The sequence below is a fragment of the Dipodomys spectabilis genome, unplaced genomic scaffold, assembly GCF_019054845.1.
Source record: "Dipodomys spectabilis isolate Male_0828 unplaced genomic scaffold, ASM1905484v1 ptg000512l, whole genome shotgun sequence".
Taxonomy (NCBI): Eukaryota; Metazoa; Chordata; class Mammalia; order Rodentia; family Heteromyidae; genus Dipodomys; species Dipodomys spectabilis.
Genome location: NW_024871189.1, coordinates 927101 through 953610, shown reverse-complemented (window position 1 = coordinate 953610; position 26510 = coordinate 927101). Strand labels below are relative to the sequence as shown.

At 66.3% G+C, this 26510-nt stretch overlaps 2 protein-coding genes across 3 annotated transcripts in view; both read right to left on the bottom strand.

Moving 5' to 3' along the window:
* Positions 1 to 6850: 6850 nt before the first annotated feature.
* Chmp6 (charged multivesicular body protein 6) lies at positions 6851 to 12727 on the bottom strand. Its single transcript, XM_042669979.1, has 8 exons — positions 12603 to 12727; positions 9977 to 10086; positions 9809 to 9896; positions 9425 to 9511; positions 8870 to 8935; positions 8681 to 8761; positions 7985 to 8039; positions 6851 to 7588 (listed from the first exon to the last, which is right to left on the bottom strand). Exons 1-8 carry the CDS (start codon positions 12663 to 12665, stop codon positions 7533 to 7535), a joined length of 606 nt encoding a protein of 201 aa, XP_042525913.1. The 5' UTR covers positions 12666 to 12727; the 3' UTR covers positions 6851 to 7532.
* Rptor (regulatory associated protein of MTOR complex 1) overlaps positions 6851 to 26510 on the bottom strand; it is a 313102-nt gene continuing 293442 nt past the window's right edge. The window contains exons 33-35 of one of the 2 annotated variants that reach the window (XM_042669964.1): positions 25716 to 25845; positions 24967 to 25082; positions 6851 to 7380 (exon numbers count right to left, since the gene is read on the bottom strand). In XM_042669964.1, coding sequence (XP_042525898.1) covers positions 25014 to 25082; positions 25716 to 25845 — 199 coding nt within the window. In that variant the 3' untranslated portion in view covers positions 6851 to 7380; positions 24967 to 25013. Of the gene's footprint in view, positions 7381 to 23538; positions 25083 to 25715; positions 25846 to 26510 lie in introns of those variants that run through there. The other variant, XM_042669963.1, reaches the window with a different exon arrangement.

The window sequence follows — 26510 nt, the reverse complement described above, 5'->3', positions numbered from 1 at the left end:
GCGTGGCTATGTGTAAGGGCGGGATCTGGTGGAGCGGGCCTTGAAAGGGCGGGGCCTGGTGGGGGGCGGGGCCTGTGAAAGGGCAGAGTTGGTTGGCAAGGGCTGGTGGAGGGAAGGTACTGCGTAAAGGGGTGGAGTCTAGTGAAGGGGCAGGGCCGGAAGAAGGGGCTGGGCCTGTGGAGGGGCGGGGCCTGTGATGGTGGAGTCGGTTGGCAGGGGTGGTGTGAAGGGGCGGGGCCTTGGAGGGGCGGGGCCTGTGATGGTGGAGTTGGTTGGCAGGGGTGGTGTGAAGGGGCGGGGCCTGGAGGGGCGGGGCCTGTGATGGTGGAGTCGGTTGGCAGGGGTGGTGTGAAGGGGCGGGGCCGAGCTGGGTGCGGAGGGGGGGGGGAGGGGGGGACGCATGGGCGCCTGGGACCCGAGCTGGGTGCCGAGCAGGGGCGGATGGGCGCCTGGGACCTGAGAGCTGGGTGCCGAGCAGGGGGGGGGGCGCCTGGGACCCGAGCTGGGTGCTGAGCAGGGGGGGGGGGTGGGCACCTGGGACCCGAGCTGGGTGCTGAGCAGGGGCGGGGGGGGGGGGGGGTTGGGCGCCTGGGACCCAAGCTGGGTGCGGAGCGGGGGTGGGGGGTGGGGGGGGTGGGAATGGGTGCTTGGGACCCAAGCTGGGGTCTGGAATGGGCGCCTGGGACCCGAGCTGGCTGCTGGTGCTGGTGCTGGGTGGGGAGTCCTTTTCTCTTTCCTAGGCTTCACATGCATACACAAGCATGTGCTTTCTAGACCCAGGTACCTTTCCATGGCTGTCCTTGCTGGACAGACAGAGTCTTAGTCTACTGGGTTAGCTGTCTGCGATCAATGGCAGTCCTGACATTGAGCTCCACGTGAGGCAAAGCTGCTTGAAGAAAGAGAAAATAAAGCCAGGGTCTCTGCCCTGCCAGCTACCCCACCACTCTGGTGTCTGCCAGGCCTTGGGGATTCTGCTTCCCTGAGCTTGAGCTTTCTGTGTGTGGGGGGGGGCACAGCATGCATACACTACCATAAAGCCCCCCGCACTAGCTACTCTCAGAAGACAAACAACTGCAGATGATGCACTAACCTACAACAACTGATTTTAAGCATTTGTTTTGCTTTTAAGGATTCCGCGCTAGTGGTTCAGTTGCTCCTTGCTGACGTGCGAGCCAGGACCTTCCTTGGACACCAGCTTCCCAGAGGGCACAGGGCCAGGACCCGCAGCTGAGCACGGCACAGCCACCCACAACACATGGCTCACAGCCTGGCGGTGCCACCTGGATGTGCCAGGGTGGCATGCCCAGCCCCGTGGCCGCACCATCCTCGAGTTTCCTCTGAGACCTCACCCTTCACTTCAGTGCCACCAACAAAAAAAAAGCGCACAGCTAGGCTCCAATGTAGCCAGCGATAGTTTGCCCACACGCATGAGGCCCTAGATTCTGTCCCAGAGCCACCAGACATATAGTCTGAAAAATGATCAGCTCTGTTGAGAGAAATTACAGACGACCTATACAAACGATGCTGTGCTCCTGGGTCTGCAGGCTCCATCCTGCTTAATCCCTGTCTCGGCTGATAGGTTCTTCCTAAATTTCCGACGGAGATTCAAGGGAGAAGGCAAAGCTGGAGACTCCCTGATGAACTTCCTACAGAGCTACATGAGGCCGTGCACAGGAAAGAGTGCAGCCTAGACACAGACTGAATTGAAAACGTCAGTGGGGGAAAGAACTGCAGGTTTTGTTTTTTTTAAAAAAAGCATTAGCTCAAAAAGTTTTGGCACCAGGATGCATCCATGCTGCCTTCATCCAAAACAAGACACGGAAAACCACCCAGGACCACGCAGCGCCCCAGCGCCACGGATTCCAGCCCTCTATCACCCCAGATGCATTTTCCTTCTTCTCGGGGTTCCTATCAATGGAATCACAGGGCACTTTTTTGTGGTGGGTCTGGCTGCAAAGCCTTCCAGATTCATCCACGTGGCTGTGCATTCTTTTTTTTTTGTTGTTTTTTTTGGGTCCGGTTGTGGGGCCTGAACTCTGGGCCTGGGCACTGTCCCTCAACTCTTCAGCTCAAGGCTAGCGCTCTACCACTTGGGCCACAGTGCCACTTCCGGCTTTTTTCTTTTTGCTTATGTGGTGCTGAGGAATCAAACCCAGGGCCTCATGCATGCAAGGCAAGCGCTCTAACCAATGAGCCACCTTCCCAGCCCTGTGTATTCTTTTTTATTGCAGAGTAGCATTTAATTATGTGATGACATACAACTCAGTGGTAGTGACAGGTTTGGGGTTCTGTGTGTGTGTGTCTTGGCACTCATGGCCTCACACTCACTAGGCAGGTGTCATACCATGTGGGCCTGCTCGCAGCCCTTTTAATGCTCTATTCTGCATGTAGGATCTCATCTTTCTCAAGGGCCAGGGTGGCATCTTGATCCTGTCACCTGTTACCTCCCCGTAGCTGGAATCACTGGTGTTCACCACCATCCAGCTTTTGACTAAGCCTTTTCTTGAACTCAGGGCCTGGGTGCTGTCCCTGAGCCTCTTTGTGCTCAAGAATAGCATTCTCCCACTTGGGTTAGAGCGCCACTTCTGTTTTTCTGGTAGTTAACTGGAGATAGTCTCATGGACTTTCTTGTCTGGGCTGGCTTTAAACCGTGATCCTCAGATCTCAGCCTCTTAAGTAGCTAGGATGACAGGCATGAGCCACCAGTGCTCCGGCAGACTGAGCTATTCTTTTTCTTTCTTTTTTTATTTTTTGGTTGGTCATGGGGCCTGAACTCTGGGCCTGGGCGCTGCCCTACCACTTGAGCCACAGCGCCACTCCCAGCTTTTTCTGCTTGTGTGGTGCTGAGGAATCAAACCCAGGGTCTCATGCAGGCAAGGCAAGCACTCTACCACTGAGCCACCTTCCCAGCCTGAGAATTATATTTTTAATAAATGAGACAGCAGGGTATAGATACACAAAAGAATTAAGTAAACCTGGCACCAGTGGCTCATGCCTGTCATCCTAGCTACTCAGGAGGCTGAGATCTGAGGATCACAGTTCAAAGCCAGCCTGGGCAGGAAAGTCCATGAAACTCTTATCTCCAGTAAATCATCAGAAAACCGGAAGTGGCGCTGTGGCTCAAGTGGTAGAGCGCTAGCCTTGAGCTGAAGAGCTGAGGGACAGTGCCCAGGCCCAGGGTTCAAGCCCTACGACTGACAAAGTTAAAATGGACCAGAGATGTAAGACTGTAGAACTCTGTGTGTCTTTCTTGATAGTACTGACCCCTGACACCAGTGATGCAGGTGCTCTACTATTTGAGCCATGCACCCTCGCCCATTATGTTTTATTTTTCAGAGAGGGTCGGACATTTTTGCCTGGACTGCCCTCAAACCTTGATCCTTCTATCTTCACCTCCCAAGTAGCTGAAATTACAGGTGTAAGCCACTGTACCCAGCCTATAAGCACTTTCATAGCTGGTTATGCTAGCACATGCCTATCACCCCAGCCACTCCGTCGTCAGAGGCAGGACTGTGAGAGAGGCCACCCTGGGCAGAACCGTCGAGATGCTCTTGCAAATCCAAAATAGAAGTCAAAGAACTAGGAGTGTAGCTCAAATGGCAGAGCGATTCTGAGGAAACACAAGCTCTGGGTTCACACCACAGAGCTAGAAAAATGAAAACCGCAAATCACCCGTCTGACAAAGTCCTAATAGCCAGAAAGCTGCAGACTCCCACCCAGCTGCACAGGCCAAGATTCTAAACAGACTTCGCTCTGGGAAGCACGCAGGAGGCTTGCTTCGGGGGGGTGGGGGGGGAGGGAGGGAGAACCACGGAGCGGCGCTCACAGTGGCAGGCAGGTCCCGCAAAAGGCAGAAAGGCTGCGCCTCAAAAACTAAAAGGGCTGAGCGGGCGGCTCAGGCAGCAGAGGTCCCCCACGTGTGGAGCGTTGGGTTAAATCTCTAGTCCCATGGGAAAAGCAAACCCCTCCCCCTCCCCCCCCCCCCCCCGCCACGTTGCTAGGCTGGGCGTGGACACATAACTGCAATCCCCACACCCAGGGGCCGAGGCTCCAGGGTCCTAAGTTCAATGTCAGCCTGACCTGCATGAGACCCCATCTCAAAAAATACCAAACCTAACCCAACAATAAGAGCCACAGTGACATGCCACGCCCAGCTACTACATGGCACAATGACAGCCATGACGTGCTGAGCGGGACGTGGGGATGGGAAGCGACAGAACTTCCACCTCGCATGAGGAAAACACTCCAGATGACCGAGCAATTGTTCTGTGTAGACAGAGAAGTGGAAATGCATGTCCACCTCCGTCCACGTCCACATATCCACGTCCACTTCCACCACGTCCACCTGAGTCCACACATCCGCACGCCCACGTCCACCTCCAACCACGCCCTCGTGTCCACATCCACACATCCACCTCAGTCATGTCCACACGCCTACACTCACCTCCAGTCATGTGCACGTTCACGCTTTCCTCCAGACTCGCGCATATGTCTATGTCAGCATCTTCCACAGTAACCAGATGGGAAGCACCCCTGCCCACCAGGCTGGTGAATGTACACACACATGGTGTGCACAGGAGTGTTACTGGGCCATTAGCAGCACTGGTAGATTGGACCACACATCGAGTCTGGGGACGGAACGCGTCCGTGAGCCCTGAGCATTGCTGAGGGCTGGAAGGGTGTGGGATGGGGAACGTGCTGGAGAGGCAGGGGGCTTCCTGAGACGGCGAGGGTTCTGAACTCGCTGGTCACACGGACACACACCTGTGGTCCTAGCTACTCAGGAGCAGAGACCAGGATTGCAGCTCAAGGCTAGCCTGGAACAAAGCCAGAGTTCTTGGGCTGGGAAGGTGGCTCTGTGGTAGAACGCTTGCCTTGAATGAGGCCCTGGATTCGATTCTTCAGTACCACATAAGCAGAAAAGCCAGAAGTAGCGCTGTGGCTCAAGTGGTAGGGGGTTAGCCTTGAGCTGAAGAGCTGAGGGACAGCGCCCAGGCCCAGAGTTCAGGCTTATGACCGAAAAAGAAAAGAAAAAAGGTAGAGTTCTCCACTCAAAGACAAGCGGGCCAAGGCGGCTCACGCCCACTCCCCACTGGAGGTGCCTGGACGGCCAGACCTGGGCAGACACCAGCTGGAAGAATAGAGCGCAAAAAGGGCTGGAAACGTGGCTTCAGCGGGACAGTGCCTGCAAGCATAAGCCCCTCGCTCAGCAAGAACCACACAGAGGCCTGAGGCCGGCTCTGGCACTGCGCGCGGCTGCCCGGGGCCTGCCCCGCGGCCGCTGCCACCAACCACCTGAGCTTCCCTGGCCGCTGCCCGCCCTGCGCCAGCCAGGCGTTCGGGGAGCCCGGCTCGGGCGCGGCCGAGGGGGCGTCCCGGGGCTCCCAGGTGTGACAGGGCACTGGACGACACGCCGGCACCCAGCACGCGGCCCCGTCCTCCGTGGACACCACGGGTGTCTCAGGGCCTCAGGATGGAGGGCTGAGGGGCGGCAGGGAACACAGTCCTTGTCCTCCAGTCGGGGGAGACTTGAAGGGCACAAGGTGTGGCAGGGTTTGGGGTCCCCCAGTGCTACCCAGACCCACACCAGGGCTGCTGTGTCCTGGAAGCCCCAGGTAGCCATGACAGCGCCCTTTCCTAGGGGCCGGCTGGCTGGGGCCCCCACCCCTCCTAGAAGCCCTTCCGGGGCTGAGGCAAACTTGGCCTGCGCTGCGGGCCGGGCTTGTGTCCAGCTGAGCACCAGGGCAGCACGAGTGTTGGGGTTGCAGTCTTGCCAGGGGCGGAGCCAGCGGTGACCACCCCGGGGCCTGCGCGGCCCTCGAGTGGCTCAGTCAGCGTGGGCCTGTGCCGGCCAATGCCCCTGAACAGCCTGGCCGTGTGGCCAGCAGACAGCCAGGCAGAGTGCCCCTGGGGTTCGGCCACCCTTGCCCAGCCCCAAACGCCGCAGCGTGCCGGGGCACCCGCTCCACACCGCACCACGGCGGCTGCGCTCCCACCCACCGGCCTGCCCAGGCCCTGCGAGGCTCCCCGGGCCGTCCGAGTGGCTGTCCCCCTGAGCAGTGGCCCCCATGGGCACCGCCCTGCAGTTCCACCCAGTGCAGGACTGGGCTGCGCTGGATGAGCTGCGGGGACCACGCCAGGCCCTTGTCCACCAGGGCGCAAGGAACCAGGACGAGCTCGGGACAGCACCAGGCACTGCTGACAGGCAGGAAGGCCGGGCCCTGTGCCCGGCTCTGGGGCGCCAGGGCAGAGCCGCTCGGTTGGGGACATGGCTGTCCCTCGGCCTGAGTGAGGGTGCCTCCCTTCTCGGCTTGTAGCCCCATCTGGCTAGGGTCGGACGCGATGGGGAGTGCCTTGCTTGGGGCTGAGCCCCCCTCTCTGGGGAACAGCTCCTAGCTGCCCACCTCCACCAGGGACCGTGAGGCCAGGTCCAGGCCTGGTGGGGGGGGGGGGGAGGGAGGCAGGGGGGGAGGAACTGATGCTAAGGTCTCAGTGGCTGCTGGAGGTGCACGGTGATGTCCCAGCTCCTGGAGGCCGGCAGTGCCCCGTGCCCCCTGGCATGAGCCACACTCAGGCCTGGCACTTTGCAGCCCTGCCTGCCAGCCACCCATTCTGCCTGAATTAGGATGGCACAGGTGTGGGCACAGGTGACCTGAAGGGCCCAGGGCTGCGGGGGCCGCAGCTCCACCCCTCCCACCCCTCCCAGGTGTGGCGCCTGAGCCTGGCCGCTCCCCCCCGCCCCCCCCCGCCCGTGTGGCGGCCCAGGGCCCTGTCTCGGCAGGGCAGCCCCCCGCCCCCCTTCCCCCCCCCCCCCCCCACCCCGTGCTGAGGCACCATCGGTGAGGCAGCAGACCGTGCAGGGCCAACTTTAATACAGGGGCCGGCCTGCGTGGGGTGGGGGAAGGGGTGCCCTGCTTCTGGCAGGCCCCCAAAAGTGCGTGAGGCCTGGGAGCCTCTGCTGCTCACAGGCCTGTGAGGGCCGGCCGGAGGAGTCCCGTCCAGGCGCTGGGCCACTGTCCTGGCCGGGGCCCAGCAGCCGCCGCGGGGCTCGGGGGCTCCGGGAGTGGGAGCCGGTCCCGCACTGCGCGTGGGCCATCCTTCCTCTGGGTGGCGCGAGTCCTGCATGCGGCAGGGTCGGCCTTGGGAGGTGGGGGCCGAGAGCCCGGGAAGCCCGGGAACCGCTCTCCGCGCCTCCGTGTCCAGCCTGCGGGGACGCGGAGGACGTCAGGACACCGAGGAAGCTGGGCGCCTTCGGCCGCCAGCTCTGTGAGCAGCAAAGACCGCAGAGGAAGCGAAGGCCCAGGCCCCACGGCATCCTTCCCTACGGAAGAGCCTGAGCCGCGTGTGAGCCATGCGGGCTGGGCCCGGAGCGCGGGGCGGGGACGCTGGGCCGTGGAGGCCGAGGGACCGGCCGCCATGGAGCGGTCTGGACCTGTCGCTGCCCGAAGCAGCCCGCCCGAGCCCTCAGGGTCACCGCGCGGCCAAGCCCCCTGGGCAGGCCTCAAACCCTGCGAGTGCAGCAAAAAGTCCCGCTATGAGGCGGCCACCAGTTCTGGCTGCTTGGACTTGGCGCGGACAGACACTTTCTCTGTGGAGGAAGGAGAACAGTGATACACAAGGCCCCCGCCGCTCCCCCCACGCGCCCATGCTGGGGCTTGCTCCAGGAGCAAGCATGGAAATTATGGTGAGGGAATGGAGGCCGGGCGGAGGCCCGCGGCAGAGGCCGGTGGCGGGGTCCAGTCCTGGCCGGGCCCCCGTTAGCGCGTGGAGCGGGCGGGCCCTGGCGAGCTGCGTGTTGTGAGCAGCTCGGCTCTCACCATGTGACCCCCGCCCCCGGCTGGGCCTGGCAAGGTGTGAACGCTGCACGTAAGGCCACGTAAGGCCGTGGCCCAGCCCAACCCACCCCGGAGCCTTCGGGCCTGATCCTCCCCATCCAGGAAGCTTGTGTGGCCCCAACGCTCAAAAAGACGTGGCCCCGAGGTACCTGGGTTTATTTCTGGAAGGGGCTCCGAGGGAATGTCCGGCAGCTCTATTTGTTCCTACAAGAAGCAAAAGGAAGGCAGTAGGGCCAGCCCCGCCTCCTCCCCAGCCTGGCTCCGAGAGGCAGGGGGCGGTCCTCCTGCTCCAGCCCGCAGACTCGTGCCCACACGCCATGGCAGCACCGGGGGAGGGGGGGCCCTCTGCCACCCTGTGCCCCTCGTCTCCCGGCTGGCCGGCCGGCCTGCCTGCCTGCCTGCGGGCTCCTGGGCCGCACAGACCGGAGGTCACACACCTCAAAGCACCGTTCCCCGCCAGGCCCAAAGGCCTGGGTCCTCAGGTGGCTCCGGGCCGCATGCGCGGGCCATAGGGGCAGCGCAGAGGCCTGATGCGCGCCAGAGACAGCAGACAGCGGGGAGGGAGGCAAGGAAGCGCAGGACTGGCAGGCAAGGCAGGAAAGCTGGGTAGTGGGCGGGCAGACCCGGGCCCCACTGCTGCCAGGCCCCGGGACGGGGGAGGGCGCCCACACCTGCGCCTCCCCTGGCTTCTCTAGCTGCCAGCCCAGGCCAAGTCACTCTAGGGAGGTCCTCAGGTGCAAAAGCAGACTCTGGGCTGGAGTAAAACGTGTGGACACAGTGCAGGCGGAGGCCGGCCGGGAGGTCTGGCACCGTGACTGCGCTGTGTCCGGTCCGGGGCACGGTACCTGAGTGATGGCGTCCAGCTCCTCCAGGATGGCGTCCTCGTCCTCCTGCGTGAAGCTCCCCGCCAGCAGCTCGTCGATTTGCTGCACAGAGGAGCCGGGGGAAGGCCTGTCACGTCGGGCCCAGGGGAGGGGGCAGCCACGCCGGCAGCGAGGGGCTGGCAGGTGGGGGCCTGCCGCAGCCATACCTACCCGCTGGTACTCCACAGCCTCCTGGGTCTCGTCCAGGATCCGCTCCACTTCCTCTATGGACATCACCTGCGAGGACGAGGCGTGGAAGCCGTGAGTCAAAGGGCAGGCTCCCCGCCAGGACTGCACGGCCCGGCCCTTCCTGCCTCAGTGATGCCAGGCACAAGACACAGCGTGTGTCTCTTTCGCTCGGCGAGGCCTGCCCCGCGCAGGCGCTGGCTGCCAGACCTCCCGTGCCCAAGACAACCCTGACAGCCACGCGCAGACAGCAGCAGTGGAGATCTTCCTCAGCTCCGGGTTCCACACAGCGCCTCCATTCTCGAGTGCCCACGCAGCCCCCCCCCGCCCCCCGCTCCCTGGCCAGTTCAGGGGCGCGGGCCTCACCCTCCTCCACCCACATCTCTCACTGCCCCAGCCGTGCCTTTCCCTCCCTGAGCCACCTCCTGGGCTGGGCCAAATGCACGCCATGCCTGGTGCGAGCTCCTGGCGAGCACCTTGGGCCCTGCACGCGCCCACCGGCCCGCTGCGGAAGGGGTGCCCGGTGCTGGCAGGACCCACCTGGTGCATCTTGTTGAGACACTCATTCCCCACCTGCAGGCCCTCCATCACCTTCATCTCGATCTGCGTGAACTCGATGCTCTGCACCTGAGGGGAGGGGAGGGGCTGCGGTCTCTGCCGGCCACAGGGCAGAGGGCCGTGCATCTTGCTGAGGGCCGCTGGCACCCCTGCCCGCCACCCTTGGGGGCTGGAGGGCTGAGGGGCTGCCAGCAGACACAGCAGCGTGAGCCATCGGGCAGGGAGCCCAGCCCCAGGGATGCTGGCCTCTGACCTGCCCCCATGACCCAGGGGCCGCCAGTCCTTGGCCCTCCCTCCCTCCTGCCAGAGCCAACCTGCCCAACCCCTGGAGGCTCGGCGCTCCTGGCTGAGGCCCGGTCTGCCTACCATAGCCTCCAGGCTGCTGATCTGGTTCTCCGCCCGGTCCAGGAGCTGCTCCCGGTACCGCTTCTTCTTGAGCAGCAGCTTGGCCCGTCTGCAGGGGAGGCCGGAGGTGATGGGGTGCCCTCCCGGAACAGCCCGCCCCAGGGAGGCCCGCGTCCCCGCCCCACTCACTCCTTCCGGCCATCCCTCAGCAGCTGCCGCGCCAGGGCCCGCTCCCTCTCCAGCTGCTGCGTGACCCTCTTCTGGTACTGCCGCAGCTTGTCACGCTGCTGCTTCAGTTGCTGCCGAGAGCGAGAGCGGCTGTCGGCGCCCGCACCGGCCCTGGCCAGGCGAGGGGCGTATCAGGCTGCCAGGGCCGGAGCTGCTCCCCAGGAGACTAGCGCAACCTCGGGAAATGTTTCCTCACTGGAAATGTTTCCGCTCCCCATAGGGGCCCATGGGGTGGGGGTGGGGGGACCCTGGCTGTAGACAGTGACACTGAGGGCAGGTGAGTGTGGTCGCACACCGAGAGCACGCAGCTCACCAGCCCGTGCTACCTCCCCTCCTGAACCCCCTTTTCATTTAGGTTGGGGCCTCAATGGTTGAGCCAGCCTCAAACTTGCGATCCTCTTGCCTCTGTCTCCCCCGCACTAGGACTGGGGAGAGGGCTGCCACAGCCACTGCCTCAGGGTTTCAACGTGGGCTTCGCTTCCCGCCTCCAGCCCTCTGCCCAGACGGACCAGATGGCCGCTCGGGGTGGCAGGACCCTCCGTCAACCTCCCAACCCCGTGCTGCCCAGAAACGAGGTGCAGGCCACATTTCCAACCGTGGCCACGCCTCCCGGCTTAGGCCACTTCCCTCCGGCCGAAACGTGGTCACTCCTGATGCTGCTGGGAGGAGCCGGGGCGCACAGGGTGCGCGGGGCTCATGGGACACGCGGGGCTCGTGGGGTGCACGGGGCTCGCGGGGCGCGCGGTGCTCACCGGGCGCGCGAGGCACAGGGGGCTCACGGGGCGCGCGGGGCACGGGGCTCGCGGGGCACAGGGGGCGCGCGGGGCAGAGGGGGCACACGGGGCGCGCGGGGCACAGGGGGCTCACGGGGCACGCGGGGCTCACGGGGTGCGCAGGGCACAGGGGGCTCACGGGGCACACGGAGTACACGGGGCACAGGGGGCTCACGGGGCGCGTGGGGTACACAGGGCGCGCGGGGCACAGGGGGCTCACGGGGCACAGGGGGCTCACGGGGCGCTCGGGGCTCACGGGGCGCGCGGGACTCACGGGGCACAGGGGGCTCACGGGGCGCTCGGGGCTCACGGGGCGCGCGGGGCTCACGAGGCACAGGGGGCTCACGGGGCACAGGGGGCTCACGGGGCACAGGGGGCTCACGGGGCGCTCGGGGCTCACCGGGCGCGCGGGGCTCACGGGGCGCGTGGGGGCTCACGGGGCACAGGGGGCTCACGGGGCGCGCGGGGCACAGGGGGCGCGCGGGGCTCACGGGGCGCGCGGGGCTCACGAGGCACAGGGGGCGCGCGGGGCACAGGGGGCGCGCGGGGCACAGGGGGCGCGCGGGGCTCACGGGGCGGGCGCGCGGGGCACAGGGGGCGCGCGGGGCTCACGGGGCGCGCGGGGCACAGGGGCTCGCGGGGCTCACGGGGCGCGCAGGGCACAGGGGGCTCGCGGGGCACAGGGGGCGCGCGGGGCTCACGGGGCGCGCAGGGCACAGGGGGCGCGCGGGGCACAGGGGGCTCACGGGGCGCGCGGGGCTCACGGGGCGCGCGGGGCTCACGGGGCGCGCGGGGCACAGGGGGCTCGCGAGGCACAGGGGGCGCGCGGGGCACAGGGGGCTCGCGGGGCGCGCGGGGCACGCGGGGCACACAGGGCACACCGCTCAGGGAAACGCCCCCCGGGACAGCCACGGTCAAGGGGCCCCGCCGGCCGCGGGGCGGAGGCTCGGCTGCTGGAAGGCACCGCCTCCCCGGCGGGGCTCCTGGGGACGGGCCAGCTGCGAGTCTGCCCCGGCGCCCGCGCCGCCTGCCCGTCCGGTGCCGGCCGCCGCTGCTCGCAAGGGAGGCGGGCTTCTCGCACCGCTCTGGCCCCCAGGTCGCCAAGGCCCGGCTCGGGTGCCGCGGGGAGGGGCCTCAGGCGGGATGGGGTCGGAGCGGCACCGGCAGCCCCTGGGGCCCCCCGAAAGTGGGGGTTCCCGGAAGTGCGGCGGAGGTCCGAGGGCGCGCGGCGGGGCAGAGGCTCGGGCCCGGGGGGGGGGGGGGCGCCCGGGGCTTCGGGCACCAACGTGCCACGGCCCTCCTCGCCTGGAGCCCCGGCGGCCCTGGGGGGCCCGGCCAGCGGGGAGGGAGGGGGGGCCGGCCAGCGGGGAGGGGGGGGGGCCCCGGCGGCCCTGGGGGGGGAGGGAGGGGGGCCCCGGCGACCCTGGGTCCCCGGCCAGCGCGGGGGGTTAGGAGGGGGGACCCCGGCGACCCTGGGTCCCCGGCCAGCGCGGGGGGTAGGAGGGGGGACCCCGGCGGCCCTGGGTCCCCGGCCAGCGCGGGGGGTAGGAGGGGGGACCCCGGCGACCCTGGGTCCCCGGCCAGCGCGCGGGGGGACCCGGCGGCTCGCGGAGGGCGCGCCCGGCCCTTCCCGGAAGCCGCTCTTTACCCCAGGCCGCGCCCGCCACACTTCGCGCTCGCGACCGCCCCCACGGCCCGAGCCCCGACACGGCCCGACACGGCCCCAGCGCCCGCACAGGACGGGCCGGCCCGCAGGACGCGGCGGCGGGACCCCGGGCGCGCTTCCTGCGCCTCAGTTTCCCCCGCCTCCTCACCAGGATGGCCTTGTCCTGCTCGGTGACCCGGCTCTGCTTCTTGCGGCCGAACAGGTTGCCCATGGCGGCCCCGCGCGGCCGGCCGAGCCCCCGCCGCCGCCGCCGCCGCCGCCGCTCCGCGGCCACCGTACCCGGCCCGCCCTACGGCGGCCGTGCGGGGCCCCGCGCCGCAGAACGCGAAGCGCACCCGGCAGCACCCGCGCGCCCGCCCCGGGTCCCCGCCCCGCGTCCCCGCCCCGCGTCCCCGCCCAGCGTCTCCGCCCCGCCCCGGGTCCCCGCCCCGCCGCCCCGCGCTGCCCCTCCGCCCCGCCGCCGCCCCGCCCCGCCGCCCCGCGCTGCCCCGCCCCGCCGCCCCGCGCTGCCCCGCCCCGCCGCCCCGCGCTGCCCCGCCCCGCCGCCCCGCGCTGCCCCGCCCCGCCCCGCCGCCCCGCGCTGCCCCGCCCCGCCGCCCCGCGCTGCCCCGCCCCGCCGCCTCGCGCTGCCCCGCCCCGCCCCGCCGCCCCGCCCCACTCCGCCCCGCCCCACTCCGCCCCGCCCCGCCCCGTCCCGCCGCCCCGCCCCGCCCCACCCCTCCGCCCCGCCCCGCCCCGCCCTCCGCCCCGCTGCCCCGCCCCGCTCCGCCGCCCCGCCCCACCCCGCCGCCCCGCCCCTCCCCGCCGCCCCGCCCCGCCCTCCGCCCCGCCCCGCCCTCCGCCCCGCCCCACCCCGCCGCCCCGCCCCGCCGCCCGCCCCGCCGCCCCGCCCCACCCCGCCGCCCCGCCCCGCCCCTCCGCCCTCCGCCCCGCCCCGCCCCGCCGCCCCGCCGCCCCGCCCCGCCGCCCCACCCCGCCGCCCCTCCCCGCCCCGCCCCTCCACCCCGCCGCCCCCGCCCCACTCCTCCGCCCCGCCCCACCGCCCCGCCCCACCCCGCCGCCCCGCCCCTCCGCCCCGCCCCGCCGCCCCGCCCCGCCCCGCTGCCCCGCCGCCGCCCCGTCCCGCGCTGCCCGGGGCGCTGACCACTGTTCCCGCCGATGCGGCCCGCGGGTGGCGTTGCGGTTCAGAACTCGAGTTTGACAACTGCAGGTGTTCGCTGGCCACCTGCCGCCGCCGGCGCGGGGTCGGGAGGGCCGGAGCCCCAGTCCCCCAAGCCCCCAAATCCCCAGCGCCCAGCTCCCCCCAGCCCCCAAATCCCGCAGCCCCCAATTCCCCAGCCCCTCAGCGCCCCAAATCTCCCAGACCCCCAGTTCACTCCCCAGCACCTCAAGTTCCCCAGACCTCAGTTCCCCCAGCACCCTCAGCCCCCCGCCAGCTCGGGGTCTGGAGGGCCGGCATCCCAGCCCCCCAGCTCCCCAGCCCTCCAGCCCCCCCAGCCCCTCAGCGCCCCAAATCCCCAAGCTCCCCAAATCCCCCATTCCCCCAGAACCCCAAGTGCCCCAGCTCCCCCAGCACCCCAAGTCCCCAGTCCCCCCAGCCCTCCCAGCAGCCCAAATCCCCGTCCCCCAAATTCCCTAGCCCCCCAGCTCCCCCAGTCTCCCAGCCCCTCAAGTGCCCCAGCCCCCCACCAGCCCAGGGTTGGGAGGGCTGGCGCAGCCCCCAGCTTCTCCCTGGCAGAAGCCTTTCTCCCTCGGGGGCCTGGCCAGGGGTACCAGGGACAGGACAGCTACTGGGATCCAGAGACGCGGCTGCGGGGGGGGGGGGGGGCTTCCCGGGAAGGGGTCCCTGCCTGGGATCCAAAGATGCGGCTGCGGGGGGGGGGGGCCTCCCGGGAAGGGGTCCCTGCCTGGGATCCAGAGACGCGGCTGCGGGGGGGGGGGGGGCCTCCCGGGAAGGGGTCCCTGCCTGGGATCCAGAGACGCGGCTGCGGGGGGGGGGGGGGTGGCTTCCCGGGAAGGGGTCCCTGCCTGGGATCCAGAGACGCGGCTGCGGGGGGGGGGGGGGGGGTGGGGCTTCCCGGGAAGGGGTCCCTGCCTGGGATCCAGAGACGCGGCTGCGGGGGGGGGGGGGGGGGGGGCTTCCCGGGAAGGGGTCCCTGCCCCACACCTCAGGATGATTGCGGTTGCTCTGCCACGCATCCAGTTGGTCACTCCAGGACGGGGTGCAGGCCCCAGGCAGGCTGTAAGGGCTCCCACCCCCGGGGGTCCAACGGGCCCAGGCTCCAGATGTCCTCCCAGCCCCATAAATCGGCTCTGGTCTCCAGGACCTGTGAAAGTCCACTTCCAGCCAGAGCTTGGTTCCCGGGCTGCTCGCGCATCTCCTCCCTCCCCCCCCCCCCCCATGGGCCCTGTGGGGTGGCCTGGCGGTCGCTCTCCGGCCCCACCTCCAGTCCAGGGCTTCCTGGAGGCCCAGGGCTTTGGGCCCGTCGCGTGACCATCACGGTATAACTTGAGAGGCCCCATCCAGTCCACCCTGGCAACCCAGACTGGCCACCAGACCTCAAGATTGATCTCTGTCCCTCAGGGCACACAGCACAGCAATGGGCTGCGTTCCCAGGGGTCCTGCAGGCTGCCCAGCGGCCCGCTGCAGGGCTTCTCCTGCCCGGACCCCCTGTCCACTGGAAGCCATGGAGCCCATGCCAGCCCGCATGCTTTGGCCTACGAAACTCAGCAGGGACTTGCCTCGTCCATGTGGTTCTCAGGCCCTAGTAAAGGGTGTGTCTTTGGGGCATGTGCAGGGCACTCTTGATGGAGCACTGAGGACGCCTCCAGTCTCACACTCACGACTCACAGGAGCCTGGAGCCCCGGCTTCGGCCCTCAGGTGAATGAGCCGGAGGTCAGGGCTCCAGCTACACCCGGGGAGGCCCAGCTGGGGTTCTATTTCAGCCTCCTCTGCCTAACACTCCAGAATCCACTTCCACACATGTTCCCAGGGCTCTGCCAGTATAGAGGTGACACATCTCGAAAGTCTTGTCTGTAAGCTAAGGTTTGGCAAACCACAGCTTGGAGCCTATTTTTTGTACAGCCCATGAGCTAAGAATGGTTTCTTTTAAAAGGAAATGCACACACACACACACACACACACACACACACACACACACACACACACAGCAAAAGATGAGAGGCAGGAGGGTGAGGAGAAGGAGGGGGCAGAGACCCGTATGTCAAAATTCAAAATTCATAAGAGGTTTTCTGTTTGTTGCTTTGCCTACTCCCCCCCTCCCCCCATCTCTTTTTTCTGGGCTGGAACCAGGGCTTGAACTCAGGGGCTTGTTCTCTTAGCTCATGGCTGGTGCTCTACCATTTGAGCCAGGCCTCTACCCTATGTTTTTCCTGGCTGCTTGAAGATGGTCGTCTTTCAGACTCTTCTGCCCCAGCTGGCTTTGATCCTTCCTGGATCCCCACTTCCTGAACAGCTAGCGTAGTAGGCGTGAGCCACGGCGCCCGCTTTCTGCCCTCCCTTTTGAGACAGGTTTTGCTACGCAGTCCAGGCTTGGAACTCATGATGCTCCTGCTTCAGGCTCCCTGGGGTTGAATTCCAGGCCTGTGCTACTACACCCAGCACTACTTAGTCTTTGCAGAAGTCCTCTGTGGCTGCTGTTCCCTGCTGTTCCCCTGTGTGCCGGGCTCCAGGACATGACGCTACCAACATCGGCTTGCAGAGTTCTTCTGGGGGGATCGGAAGCCCTCCGGCTGGCGGGAGGCAGCCAGTGACCGGGAGGGAGGTCCAAGCCCACTGGTCTGATGTGAGAGTGTGGTGTCCTGAGTTTGGGGTTCCATCTTCCTGAAGAAATCAACCAGGTGAGAGGCCTGCCAATGCTCTCGCCACACTCCCTCCCGCGTTCCAGCTGGTGACACCAGCCCTGCAGAGCCGAGAAGTAAGGCGCCTCCTACCCCCGGGGCTGCCCATCACCGGTCCCCAGTGCCCACGGCTACAGAGCTGGCGCGCCCTGGGCCCCCAGTCACCACCCCTGAGCTCTGAGAGCCCCACAGCCCTGCTCCTCCCCCTGCTGCCCTCTAGTGGTGCGCAGCATCAAGGGGCACATTATCAAAACCAGCTGCAGACTGGCTTTCTCCATGACCCCCAAGTTCTATCCTGGAGATGGAGCTCATCTCCTGGGACCACTCCTGGATAACGTTTCTGTACTGTCCACATCTAATGAGACAAACCGCATCGTCCAAATGGGCAGGAAAAGGTCACAAAGAATCAGTAACAAAAGCCGGGCGCCAGTGGCTCACACCTGTAATCCCAGCTACTCAGGAGGCTGAGATCTGAGGATAAGAGATAAGAGTCTGGGCTGGGAAGGTAGCTCAGTGGTAGAGCGCTTGCCTTGCATGCATGAGGCCCTGGGTTCGATTCCTTAGCACCACATAAGCAAAAAGAAAAAAAGCCGGAAGTGGCGCTGTGGCTCAAGTGGTAGAGCGCTAGCCTTGAGCTGAAGAGCTGAGGGACAGTGCCCAGGCCCAGAGTTCAGGCCCCACGACCGGATCCTCCCCCCCAAAAAGAGATAAGAGTCTCTTGAAATTTCCTGCATGCGCTGGCTCTGAACCGTGATCCACTGATCTCAGCCACCTGAGTAGCTAGGATGACAGGCGTGAGCCACCGTTGCCAGGCCCAGGGAGGGGGCAGGGGGCAGGGGGCTGGGGTGGGGGGCGGCTCCTGGGGCCCAGCTGCTGGCAGGGAGGTGCCCCCCACACCCGGCTCCAGTTTCCGGACAGCGCTGCTGCCCTCCTTGCTGCCTGGCTTGCAGAAGCATCACCCTGTCCCTGCCTCGATTTCCACCTGCCACTCTCTGTCGGTATCCAACCCCCAACTTTCATTAGGACACAACAGGTGGGATTCAGACCCACCCGACCCCAAGACCATTCACCCCGACTAAATACACCTACACGCTCCTCCGCGGAGACAGTCATTGTGAGCCACTGGGTTCTGACTTCAGCGTGAGCTCAGGACCAACACAGGCGGGCACGCCACGGGCACTGTGTTCTCGTGCCATCACTGGCTGCAGTCTGAGGCTTTCCTTTCCTCTCTCCCTTCTTTCTAGGGCCAGTACTGGGGCTTGAACCCAGGGCCTGGGCACTGTCCCTTAGCTTTTTCACTCAAGGCTAGCACTCTGACATTTGAGCCACAGTTCCATCCACTTCTGGCTTTCTGGTAGTAAGAATCTCACAGTAAGCCCGGCGCTGGCAGCTCATGCCTCCAATCCTAGCTACTCAGGAGGCTGAGATCTGAGGATTGTGGTTCAAAGCCAGCCCGGGCAGGAAGGTCCCCGAGACTCTTACCTTCAATAAACCAGAAAACCGTTAGTGGTGCTGTGGCTCAAGTGGTAGAACACTTGCCTTGAGCTGAAGAGCTGAGGGACAGCGCCAGGCCCAGAGTTCAAGCCCCACGACCAAACAAACAAAATCTCACAGTGTTTTCTGCCCATGCTGGCTTCAAACTGTGCTCCTCTGATCTCAGCCTCCTGAGTAGCCAAGATGACAGGCGTGAGCCGCTGGCGCCCGGCCTTTGGGATGATCTTTAGATGACTCTCAGCGAGGCAGGTGTTGTGCAGCTCTGCCTGAGACCCACTGGGAGCCGGGCCAGGCAGGGTCGTGCAGGGGCCCACAGCGGCGGTGCTGGGCCTTTGTGCTCAGGGGCGGACAGAGAAGCCAGCAGGATACACCGTCCCGGAACTTCGGCCTGGATGGGGCTGGCAGGCCCTCCAGGGGAGATGTCTTCCGCCCACTCGCCACCCCATGCTCTGAGAGGCTCAGGAGGGTTGGAAGGCTGTGCAGTGGGGACAGCGACCCACGAGGGTGCAAGGTGGAGATGCTCCTTGGAATCTGCCCTTGCAGGAGTCTGTCCCAGCGGGATGTCCCTGTGGCGGGCAGCGGCAACCCCCATGGTGACCACGTGGTGGCGCTGTAGGACAGGCAGCGAGTGGTCGTGCCGCCTGGCGGGACCTGGCCCTGGCAGCAACCCAGTGCCTCCTTCAGCTCCTCCTGCGCCATCTCTAATGTGCCACACGGGGCAGTGGGTCCCACAATCCAGCCGTGGGAGGGGGTGGCCTGCCCGGGCTTGGTGGAGTCTCCCTCCTTCATCCACCTCCACTTGCTCACCATTCACGTATTCATTCCTGCAGTGACGTCTTCCCTCGCAGATGCAGTCTGCTTCCATCATGGGTGTCCTGTGGCGAGTGCTCGGCCCTGGGGTGATGCCCGGCCGGCGGTGGGGGGGGGGCGGGCTCTGAGGAAGAGGCCTCTGCCCACCGCCAGGGGTGGGGGCCACGTGGCTGGGAGAGCCTGGCGTGGGTTTTTGTGGCTCTTCTGTGCCCCGCGGCGTCAGGAGGGGGAAATGGGCGTGGGGCTCTGTGTCTTCCTGGGCAGCGGTAGAGGTTGGGCTGAGGGGTGGGGAGGGCATCGGGGCACGCAGCCCCTCAGTCATGCGCCAGGGTGGGTGGGTGTGGTGAAAGCAATTCTTGGCTGAGACGCCAGGCCCACACCAGCCTATGAGGACACCAAGGCCACCCGCATCTCACAGGGGAAAGGGAGGCACCGCACAGAGCAACGGCGTAATGCCAGAAGCGGGCTGACATCTCCACGGCAGGGGTGGGGGGCTGTGGGTGCGGCGGGGGCTGGCAGGGCCTGGTGCGGGCCCCTTGGGGGACAGTGCGGTGTCTGGGGCGGTGCTGGGTTGTGTGCAGAGACCATGGCTGTGGTCTGATGCGTGAGGAAGGGGAAGAGGAGGCTGGGCTTGCCTGAGACTGGGGAGCAGCTGCCACGGGACACATGGGGTGCAGCCCGCGCTGAGGCACCCCACGCGGGCCCCGTCTCCCCTCATTTGCTGCAGCAATGCGCCAGGCAGCGACCACTGCAAGCCGTGCTCCAGGCTGGTCCCTCGGGACGCAGCGGCCTCCTCCCTCCCCCGGGACGGCTGGATTCCAGCTCCTTCTGGGTTCTTGGCCTCAGGTGTGGTGAGGTCCTGGGGATGTGGCTTACACAGCGATAGAGCACGGAGCCCAACTGTCACCCCAGCTCGGAACTGGGGAGCAGGCGGTCAGCTTGCTGACCTTCGTGGCCAGGCATTGACCAGGCTCCTCTCCCCAGGCCTGCTCATCCGGAGACTTCCTCAGAGCCGGTGCGCGGGGTGCTGGGGTCCCCAGGGCACAGCTCATCTGGGGTCTGGATGTGGATCCAGTCCTGGCCCCTTATTCCTGGCTAATTCCTGAATCTGTCCATGCTGCTTTAAAAAAGCATCCAAGACTGGGTAATAGATAAGCAAATTCTGGAGAATTCCAGTGAGTTCTTGGCGGTGCAGGCCCTGGCTCTGACTACATGGCTGCAGATGGAAGGGCGAGGGGCAGAGCACTGGGCCGAGTTCTGTCCTGCAAGGGCCTCTGCCCCACCACCAGGGGAGAGCCTGGGACGCAGTCACCCCCCCAAGGCAGTTCTACCCCCGACCCCCTGGAGAGGTCCCAGGGCGATTTCTAGGGGCCACTTCCCATGACCTCCGACATCTCCTCCCTCACTCATGCTGATGAAGGTCGAGCTTCCCTCCAGCCCGGAGCCGTGGGCTCTGCCGTCAGGATCGCCGTTTTGTACACTGAAGACAATTGGAGCCGGGCCAGACACGCAGTGAACGTAAAAGCTCCGAATCCGCGGTATTGAGTGCATTCATAATGCGCCATTCCAGCTCTGGCTGCACTCAAGCATCATCATCATCCCCCTCAAAAAAAATACCCTGCCCTGTACCTCTGTTGCCAATGCCGCCCCCCCCCCCCCGCCCCGGTTCTGGCAACCATGTCCCCCTAGCTCCGTGGACTTAACTGTTGTGCGGTTTTCCATGCGAAGGGACTACTCAATGTGACTGTGTCTGGCCCCTACCAGTTGCTTAGCAGTTGAAGGTCTTCTGCATGGTAGTAGGTATCAATGCTTGATTGCTTTTTAGGTTCAAATATTCCATTAGGTGAGTATTTCCGTTTCCTTCTCCAATAGCAATCTTATATAGCCCAGCTGTCCTCAAACTCATAATCCTCCTGTCTTAATCTCCCCAATGCTGGGATTACAGGTGTGTGCTACCAGGCTCAGCTCCCTTGTTCCCCCCGCGGTCTCTCCCCCATTTCTGAAAATGTCCTTGACATGTAACGTTCCTTCTTGATATTTATCCATCTTTTTCTTTCTTGGACTCAGTTCTAGGACTGTCTTGGTCCTAAACATTTACCCCTGTTCTTCTGACTTGCTTTGTAACTTCAGATCATTGTTGTATGTGGTATTAGCTAAGAGTGTGGGTCTGTCACTGTGCATGGGGGCAGCTGATTGGTAGGGTCACCCCTGTCAAAAATCACCGCACGGCCGGGCGCTGGTGGCTCACAAAGATGTGGCTCAGGAGGGAGCTCTGAGGACTGCAGTTCAAAGCCCGCCCTGGCAGGAAGGCTGCTGAGACTTCTTTCCAGCAAACTACCAAAACAGCTGCAAGTGGAGCTGTGTGGTGTAGAGCCCTTGTCTTAAGCAATAAGGCTCAGGGTCAGAGCCTAGGTTCTGGGTTCAAGCACCAGAACCAGCACCAAAAAATAAAAAGGAATTCATGGTGGTCTGTGGTTTGTTTCTGCTCTCTCCTGCCGTTTTGCCGGGCCTGTGCAGTGGTTTGACTATTGTAGCTTTGAAGTCAGTATTGTGACCCACAAGTCTGAATCCCCCAACTCCTTTTCCCACCGGTCCTGGCTGTTTGGCACCCTTGGAATTTCACATGAACTTGAGGACGCTTTGCTTTTTCTGCCCGTGACGCCACGTGGGTTTTGTGAGGAGAGCGTTGATGATTGTGTTCTGGAACTCGCTTTTTTGTTGCGTTTTTAGTTTCTTTGCTATGTCATTTTTGTTCCCAAAGTTTTGTTAAACTACGAAACACAAAATGCAAGTTTCTGTGAGCTCGCTCCACTCTGCCCTGGCGGGAGCTGTCTGGGGGCCCCTGGGCAGGGTGTGGGGGGGCACCGTGTTCTGCTTGACAGGCCCCAGGCATGGTCTGACCCACCTGGGCTTTCCTTCACAGAGCTGGTCTGCACGCTGGGCTCAAAGAGCACCAACCCGGGCGCTGTCCCCACCGCAGGCCCCCAGCCCCCCGGAACCCGCTCCAGGCCCCTCCCTCCCTCCAGCTCCGCCCCTGCCCCTTCCAGCTGGAGCTGGTCCGGTCCAGTTCTTTCTCCAGGCTGCTGCCGTGTCGCCAGCCAGGGCTCCCGGCTTGCCCCCCCCCCCCCCACTGCTGCCCATGCGGCTGCTCTACAGTCGGCTTCCGTGGCCCGGAATGACTCACGAGTGTCCGCACGTGGCCTCACCTGCGCTCGGGGCTGGTCCGCGCCCCCTCGGTGGAGGGGGCAGCTGCGCCCTCCCCAGGGCCCGGGCGCCGTGGCTCCCAGCAGCTGCTGAGGGCTGGGCAGCCTGGGAATTGGAAAGCTGACTCAGGGTCAGGGGCCGGGGGTCGGCTCTGCCCGGGGCTCCTCAGGAGTCCGCAGTCCCCGTGCTCTGGTCTTGCCAGCCAGTGGCCAGAGGCTACATGGCCGTTACCCGCCCCCCCTCCGCCAGGCCCCAGGGCGCAAGGGAGGGAGGGGAGGGAGGCCTGGAGGCGAGGCGCCCCTGCCCTGCTGGCGGGGGGGGGGCTTCCTGGGTGGGCAGCTTCCTGTCTGCATGGGGGGCACCTGCTCCCCAGTACGCTGACCCCATTGACCCTGGCCTCCTCCCTGGAGGAGCGGTGTCTGGTGCCCGTCCGCAGGGCCTCGGGCTGTTGGGTAGACACTGGGGCCCCAACCTCAGAGAGGAAGGCGTAGACAGACTGAGGCAGGCAGACTAGGGGCAGACTGTGGAGCGGGCACCATCTTTCCTGCCACTCTCAGGCTAGTCTCCAACCAGTGGGCAGCTAAGCGGGACGGGGGGGGGGCAGGGGCAAAGGGGGAGTGTGGGGTCACAGGCTACCGGTGCCACACTGGGGACACCATGGCTGCCACGCACCCATGTCCAGTGTGAGCGCAACCATGGGAGGCGCCCAGCGGCCGGAGCCCTGGCCCCGCGCCGTGGGAGGGAGCGGGGTGGGGAGGGGGCCCCCTCGACGCCTCATTGGCCTCGGCTCAGCCCGGGGAGCCCTGGGGCTGGGGCAGCCTCTGGCCGCCAGCGGGGCGAGTGCCCCTGGGTCACCACCGCTGGTCACGGCTGACTGACTCACATGGGCTGTCCTCCCGCGCCCTGGACAGTCAGAGCGCTGCCCGGGCCCCGCGCGGCTCTGGGTCTCAGGCACAGGCCGGTCCAGGCCTCCAGCCTCTGACGCGCTTCTCCAGAGTTCGTGTGGAAGGGCTGGCATCAGGGCTCCAGCCTGAGGACGGGGCACCTGGCCTGCCCCTGCCCCTGGTGCCCCTTCCCCCTTGGCCTCCACGTTCCCAGCGGCGGGAGCCGCCCAGCGACCAAGGCTGAGCCTCTGGCGGTCCCAGGGCGGTCTGCGGCCAGCGGTGTGTGTGGGGGGAGGGGGGTAAGGTGGGGGGTGGGGGGTGCCTTGCCCTCGCTGTGGTACTGAGGCTTTGGCTGGCAAAGCAGGGGTCGGCCTTGCCCAGAGAAAGCTCTGCGGCGCTCTTCAGGGATGGCCGTCTCTGGTCCCTCACCCGAGGGCCAGGCATCTGGTCCCGAGGTGGAGCGGGGGCTCTGGGCAGCGGGGGACCTGTGGGACCCCACTTCCTGTTCCCGCCGGCAGGAGCATCGATTCGCACTGGTGGAGAAAGTGTGCTAACGGGACAAATAGTGCTCTCAGTTCACCTGGTGCCGGCAAGACAAGCCACTGTTTAGCCTGATTCCAAGTGTCCATGGCAATGGCCTCAATCCCCGTCATCCCCCCTTGTGGCCTGGGCTTGGAGGGCTGCAAGCTGAGGCTCCACCCAGAGGAGTTCACGGGGGCTGGTCCCAGTCCTGCCCCCACCCGGCCCCACCCCTCCTAACGGCTCTGGAAGGCAGGCCTGACCCTCCCCCTGCCCAGCATCACCCACAGGTGGGCGCGGCGGCCGCCTGCACTTGTTTACTCTTTATTAACAACACGCTGTTGGCCGCTGCTTAGTCTCGCATCTGAAGTCCATGTCTTGCCAGTCCCTTTCAACTCTCATTTTGGTAAAATAAATAGAGATAACAAACTCTAGGTCAGGGCTCTTTCGAGCCTTGGTTAACTTCATGATTGAGTTTTCGCATCAGACCAGTGGAGACGGAGCAGGAGGGGCCCGATGCGCGCTGGGCGGTGGGGGAGGGGTGGGAGGGGGGACCCCCCCCCCCCGATCTTGAGGCCAACTGCGCGTGGCCGGCAGAGGCTCTGCCTGGAGACAGACCAGGTGAGGATGGCCAGCTATGGCCCCAGTGCTTGGCGTCTGTGGGCACAGCTCTGCTTCCGGAAGGTTCCCACTGGACACCCCGCAGAGCGGAGCAGGGGACGACCCCCCACACTGCTGGGGGGAGGGGCCGCACGCACCCCGTGGCCTCCTGTCGGGCCCTGGCTTCCTAGTTCCCTCCTCTGTCCTGCTCCACCTCCCGCTCCACCGGGCCCTGGGTCTGCCCAGTGCTGGGGGTGGACTCCGCACCACAGAACGGCAGCACGAGGGGCCGGGTCCCTGGCTTCTCTGAGGCAGGTCTGCGGTGCCGCCCAGGCCGCCTTCATCCCCCGTCTCCTGCCTCCTCCAGCCCGCCCCGGCAGCGTCCATCAAGCCGCCTCATTCCTCCTCTGAGATCCTGATTCACAAAGAGAGTGGACAACGCTCCTGGAACACCATCGTCGTGGTGGCCGGGCCCTCCGCAGGGCCCGCGCACGCGCGCCCACGGCTCCCCAGCCTGCACTCGCGCCCCCAGACGCCCCGGCCAGAGGCGGAGCTCTGCTGCCACGAGACTGCAGCCCACAGCCTCCGGCGCCCCGGGCCCCCTGCATGCGCTGCGGCGGGGTGTGCACGGGTGGGGAGAGCAGGGTGCCTTGCGTGTGCACACCCACGCGTGGGCATGGCGGGGACCGTGGCGGCATGCACGCGCACGTGTGCATGGCGCAGCAGAGGGACAGGGTGGCGTGCGGGCGAGGTGGGCCGTGGGCCGGGCGCCGGCCAGGAGCCTCCCCGCGAAGGGCGTGGTGGGGGGGGGGCCGCGCCACCGCAGCCCTCAGGGTGCCGGGGTGCGTGGGGCGACATCTCCCTTCCCCCGCCCCTCCAGCGCTGTCCAGCTGCTCTGGGGGCTCCTGCTCCTGGTCTGGAGAGGACGGTGGGCTGTCAGGATCAGGGCCCGCGCGGCTTCTCTGCCAGGCCCAAGGCTCTGATTCTATGAAAAGCACAGCAGACGCGCCCCACGGGGCAGACGGGGGCACGGCACACGCACTACGCCCGCGAGGTCCTGGTGCCGTCAGCCGCGCTCCTTCCCCGACGCTCGGGACAACGCCGCCAAGACACGAAGCAGCACGGTGCGCCCAGCCGGGTCGCTATGTACAGTGAGGGCGGCTGCGGCCTGCGGGGCCACACGCGGCTACCTGACGCGCTTCTCCACCGAGTACACCGAGATGTAGTAGTCGTTGCTTCCCACGGCCAGGTGAGGCTGCAGGGGAAGGAGGAGGAGGGTGAGTGGGGAGCGGCCCGCCACCCCCAGGCGCGGACGCCACCCCCGGGCACGGACGCCACCCCCAGGCGCGGACGCCACCCCCGGGCACGGACGCCACCCCCAGGCGCGGCCGGGGGCCTCTCAGGAGCCACGCCTCGCCCAGCCCCATCTCGGAGGGTGAGTGGGGAGCGGCCCGCCACCCCTAGGCGCGGACGCCACCCCCGGGCGCGGACGCCACCCCCGGGCACGGACGCCACCCCCAGGGACGCCACCCCCAGGCGCGGCCGGGGGCCTCTCAGGAGCCACGCCTCGCCCAGCCCCATCTCAGACGTTCCGGCAGCTCCTCTCCACGGCCGCGGGGCAGTCTGGGAATCCCATGCCGTGCGTTTGGGCAGGGCCCGTCGCACACCCAAGGCCTGACCGGCCAGCCCCAGCCCAGCGGCAGACTGACGCTGGCATGGCTGCTCCTTCACAGGAGGGAAGGGTACCCCGAGACCCCTGCTGTCCTTTCCTAACTTCCCCAGGGACTGTAGGCTGGTTCCCCAAGCGCCTAGAAGGCACAGGAAGGGCCCGGGGTGGCCCGGCCCTCCGAGACCCGCCCCCCGCCCTGCGGCGGAAGGGGAGACAGACCCAGTGGGGGTGGAAGGCCAGGCAGCTGATGGCGCCGACCCGCTGGCCCATGAACCCGTCATAGTACTTGATGTTGTTGATCAGCTCGCCGTTGCCGTTGTAGATGGCGGTGAACTGGTTCACGGAGCCGCTGTGGGGTTGGGGGAAGGTCAGAAAGTTAATCTCGCCTCCTTTTGGGTGGCTAAGCTTAAGGGTCTGTGGGCAGGAGGTGCCCGTGTCGGGGGCTGTGGGTGGAGGTGGCTGGCGTGGGGGGCTGTGGGTGGGAGGGGCCCGGTGTGGGGGGCTGTGGGTGGAGGTGGCTGGCGTGGGGGGGGGCTATGGGTGGAGGTGGCTGGCGTGGGGGGGGCTGTGGGTGGAGGTGGCCAGCGTCGGGGGCTGTGGGTGGAGGTGGCTGGCGTGGGGGGCTGTGGTGGAGGTGGCTGGCGTGGGGGGGGCTGTGGGTGGAGGTGGCCGGCGTGGGGGGGGGCTGTGGGCGGGAGGGGCCCGGCGTCGGGGGCTATGGGTGGAGGTGGCCGGCGTGGGGGGGCTGTGGTGGAGGTGGCTGGCGTGGGGGGGCTGTGGGTGGAGGTGGCCGGCGTGGGGGGGGCTGTGGGTGGAGGTGGCTGGCGTGGGGGGGGGCTGTGGGCGGGAGGGGCCCGGCGTCGGGGGCTGTGGTGGAGGTGGCTGGCGTTGGGGGCTGTGGGTGGAGGTGGCTGGCGTGGGGGGGGCTGTGGGTGGAGGTGGCTGGCGTTGGGAGGGGGGGGTTGTGGGTGAGAGGTTCCCCAGCATCAGGACGGTGGCTCAGGGAGGGAGAGG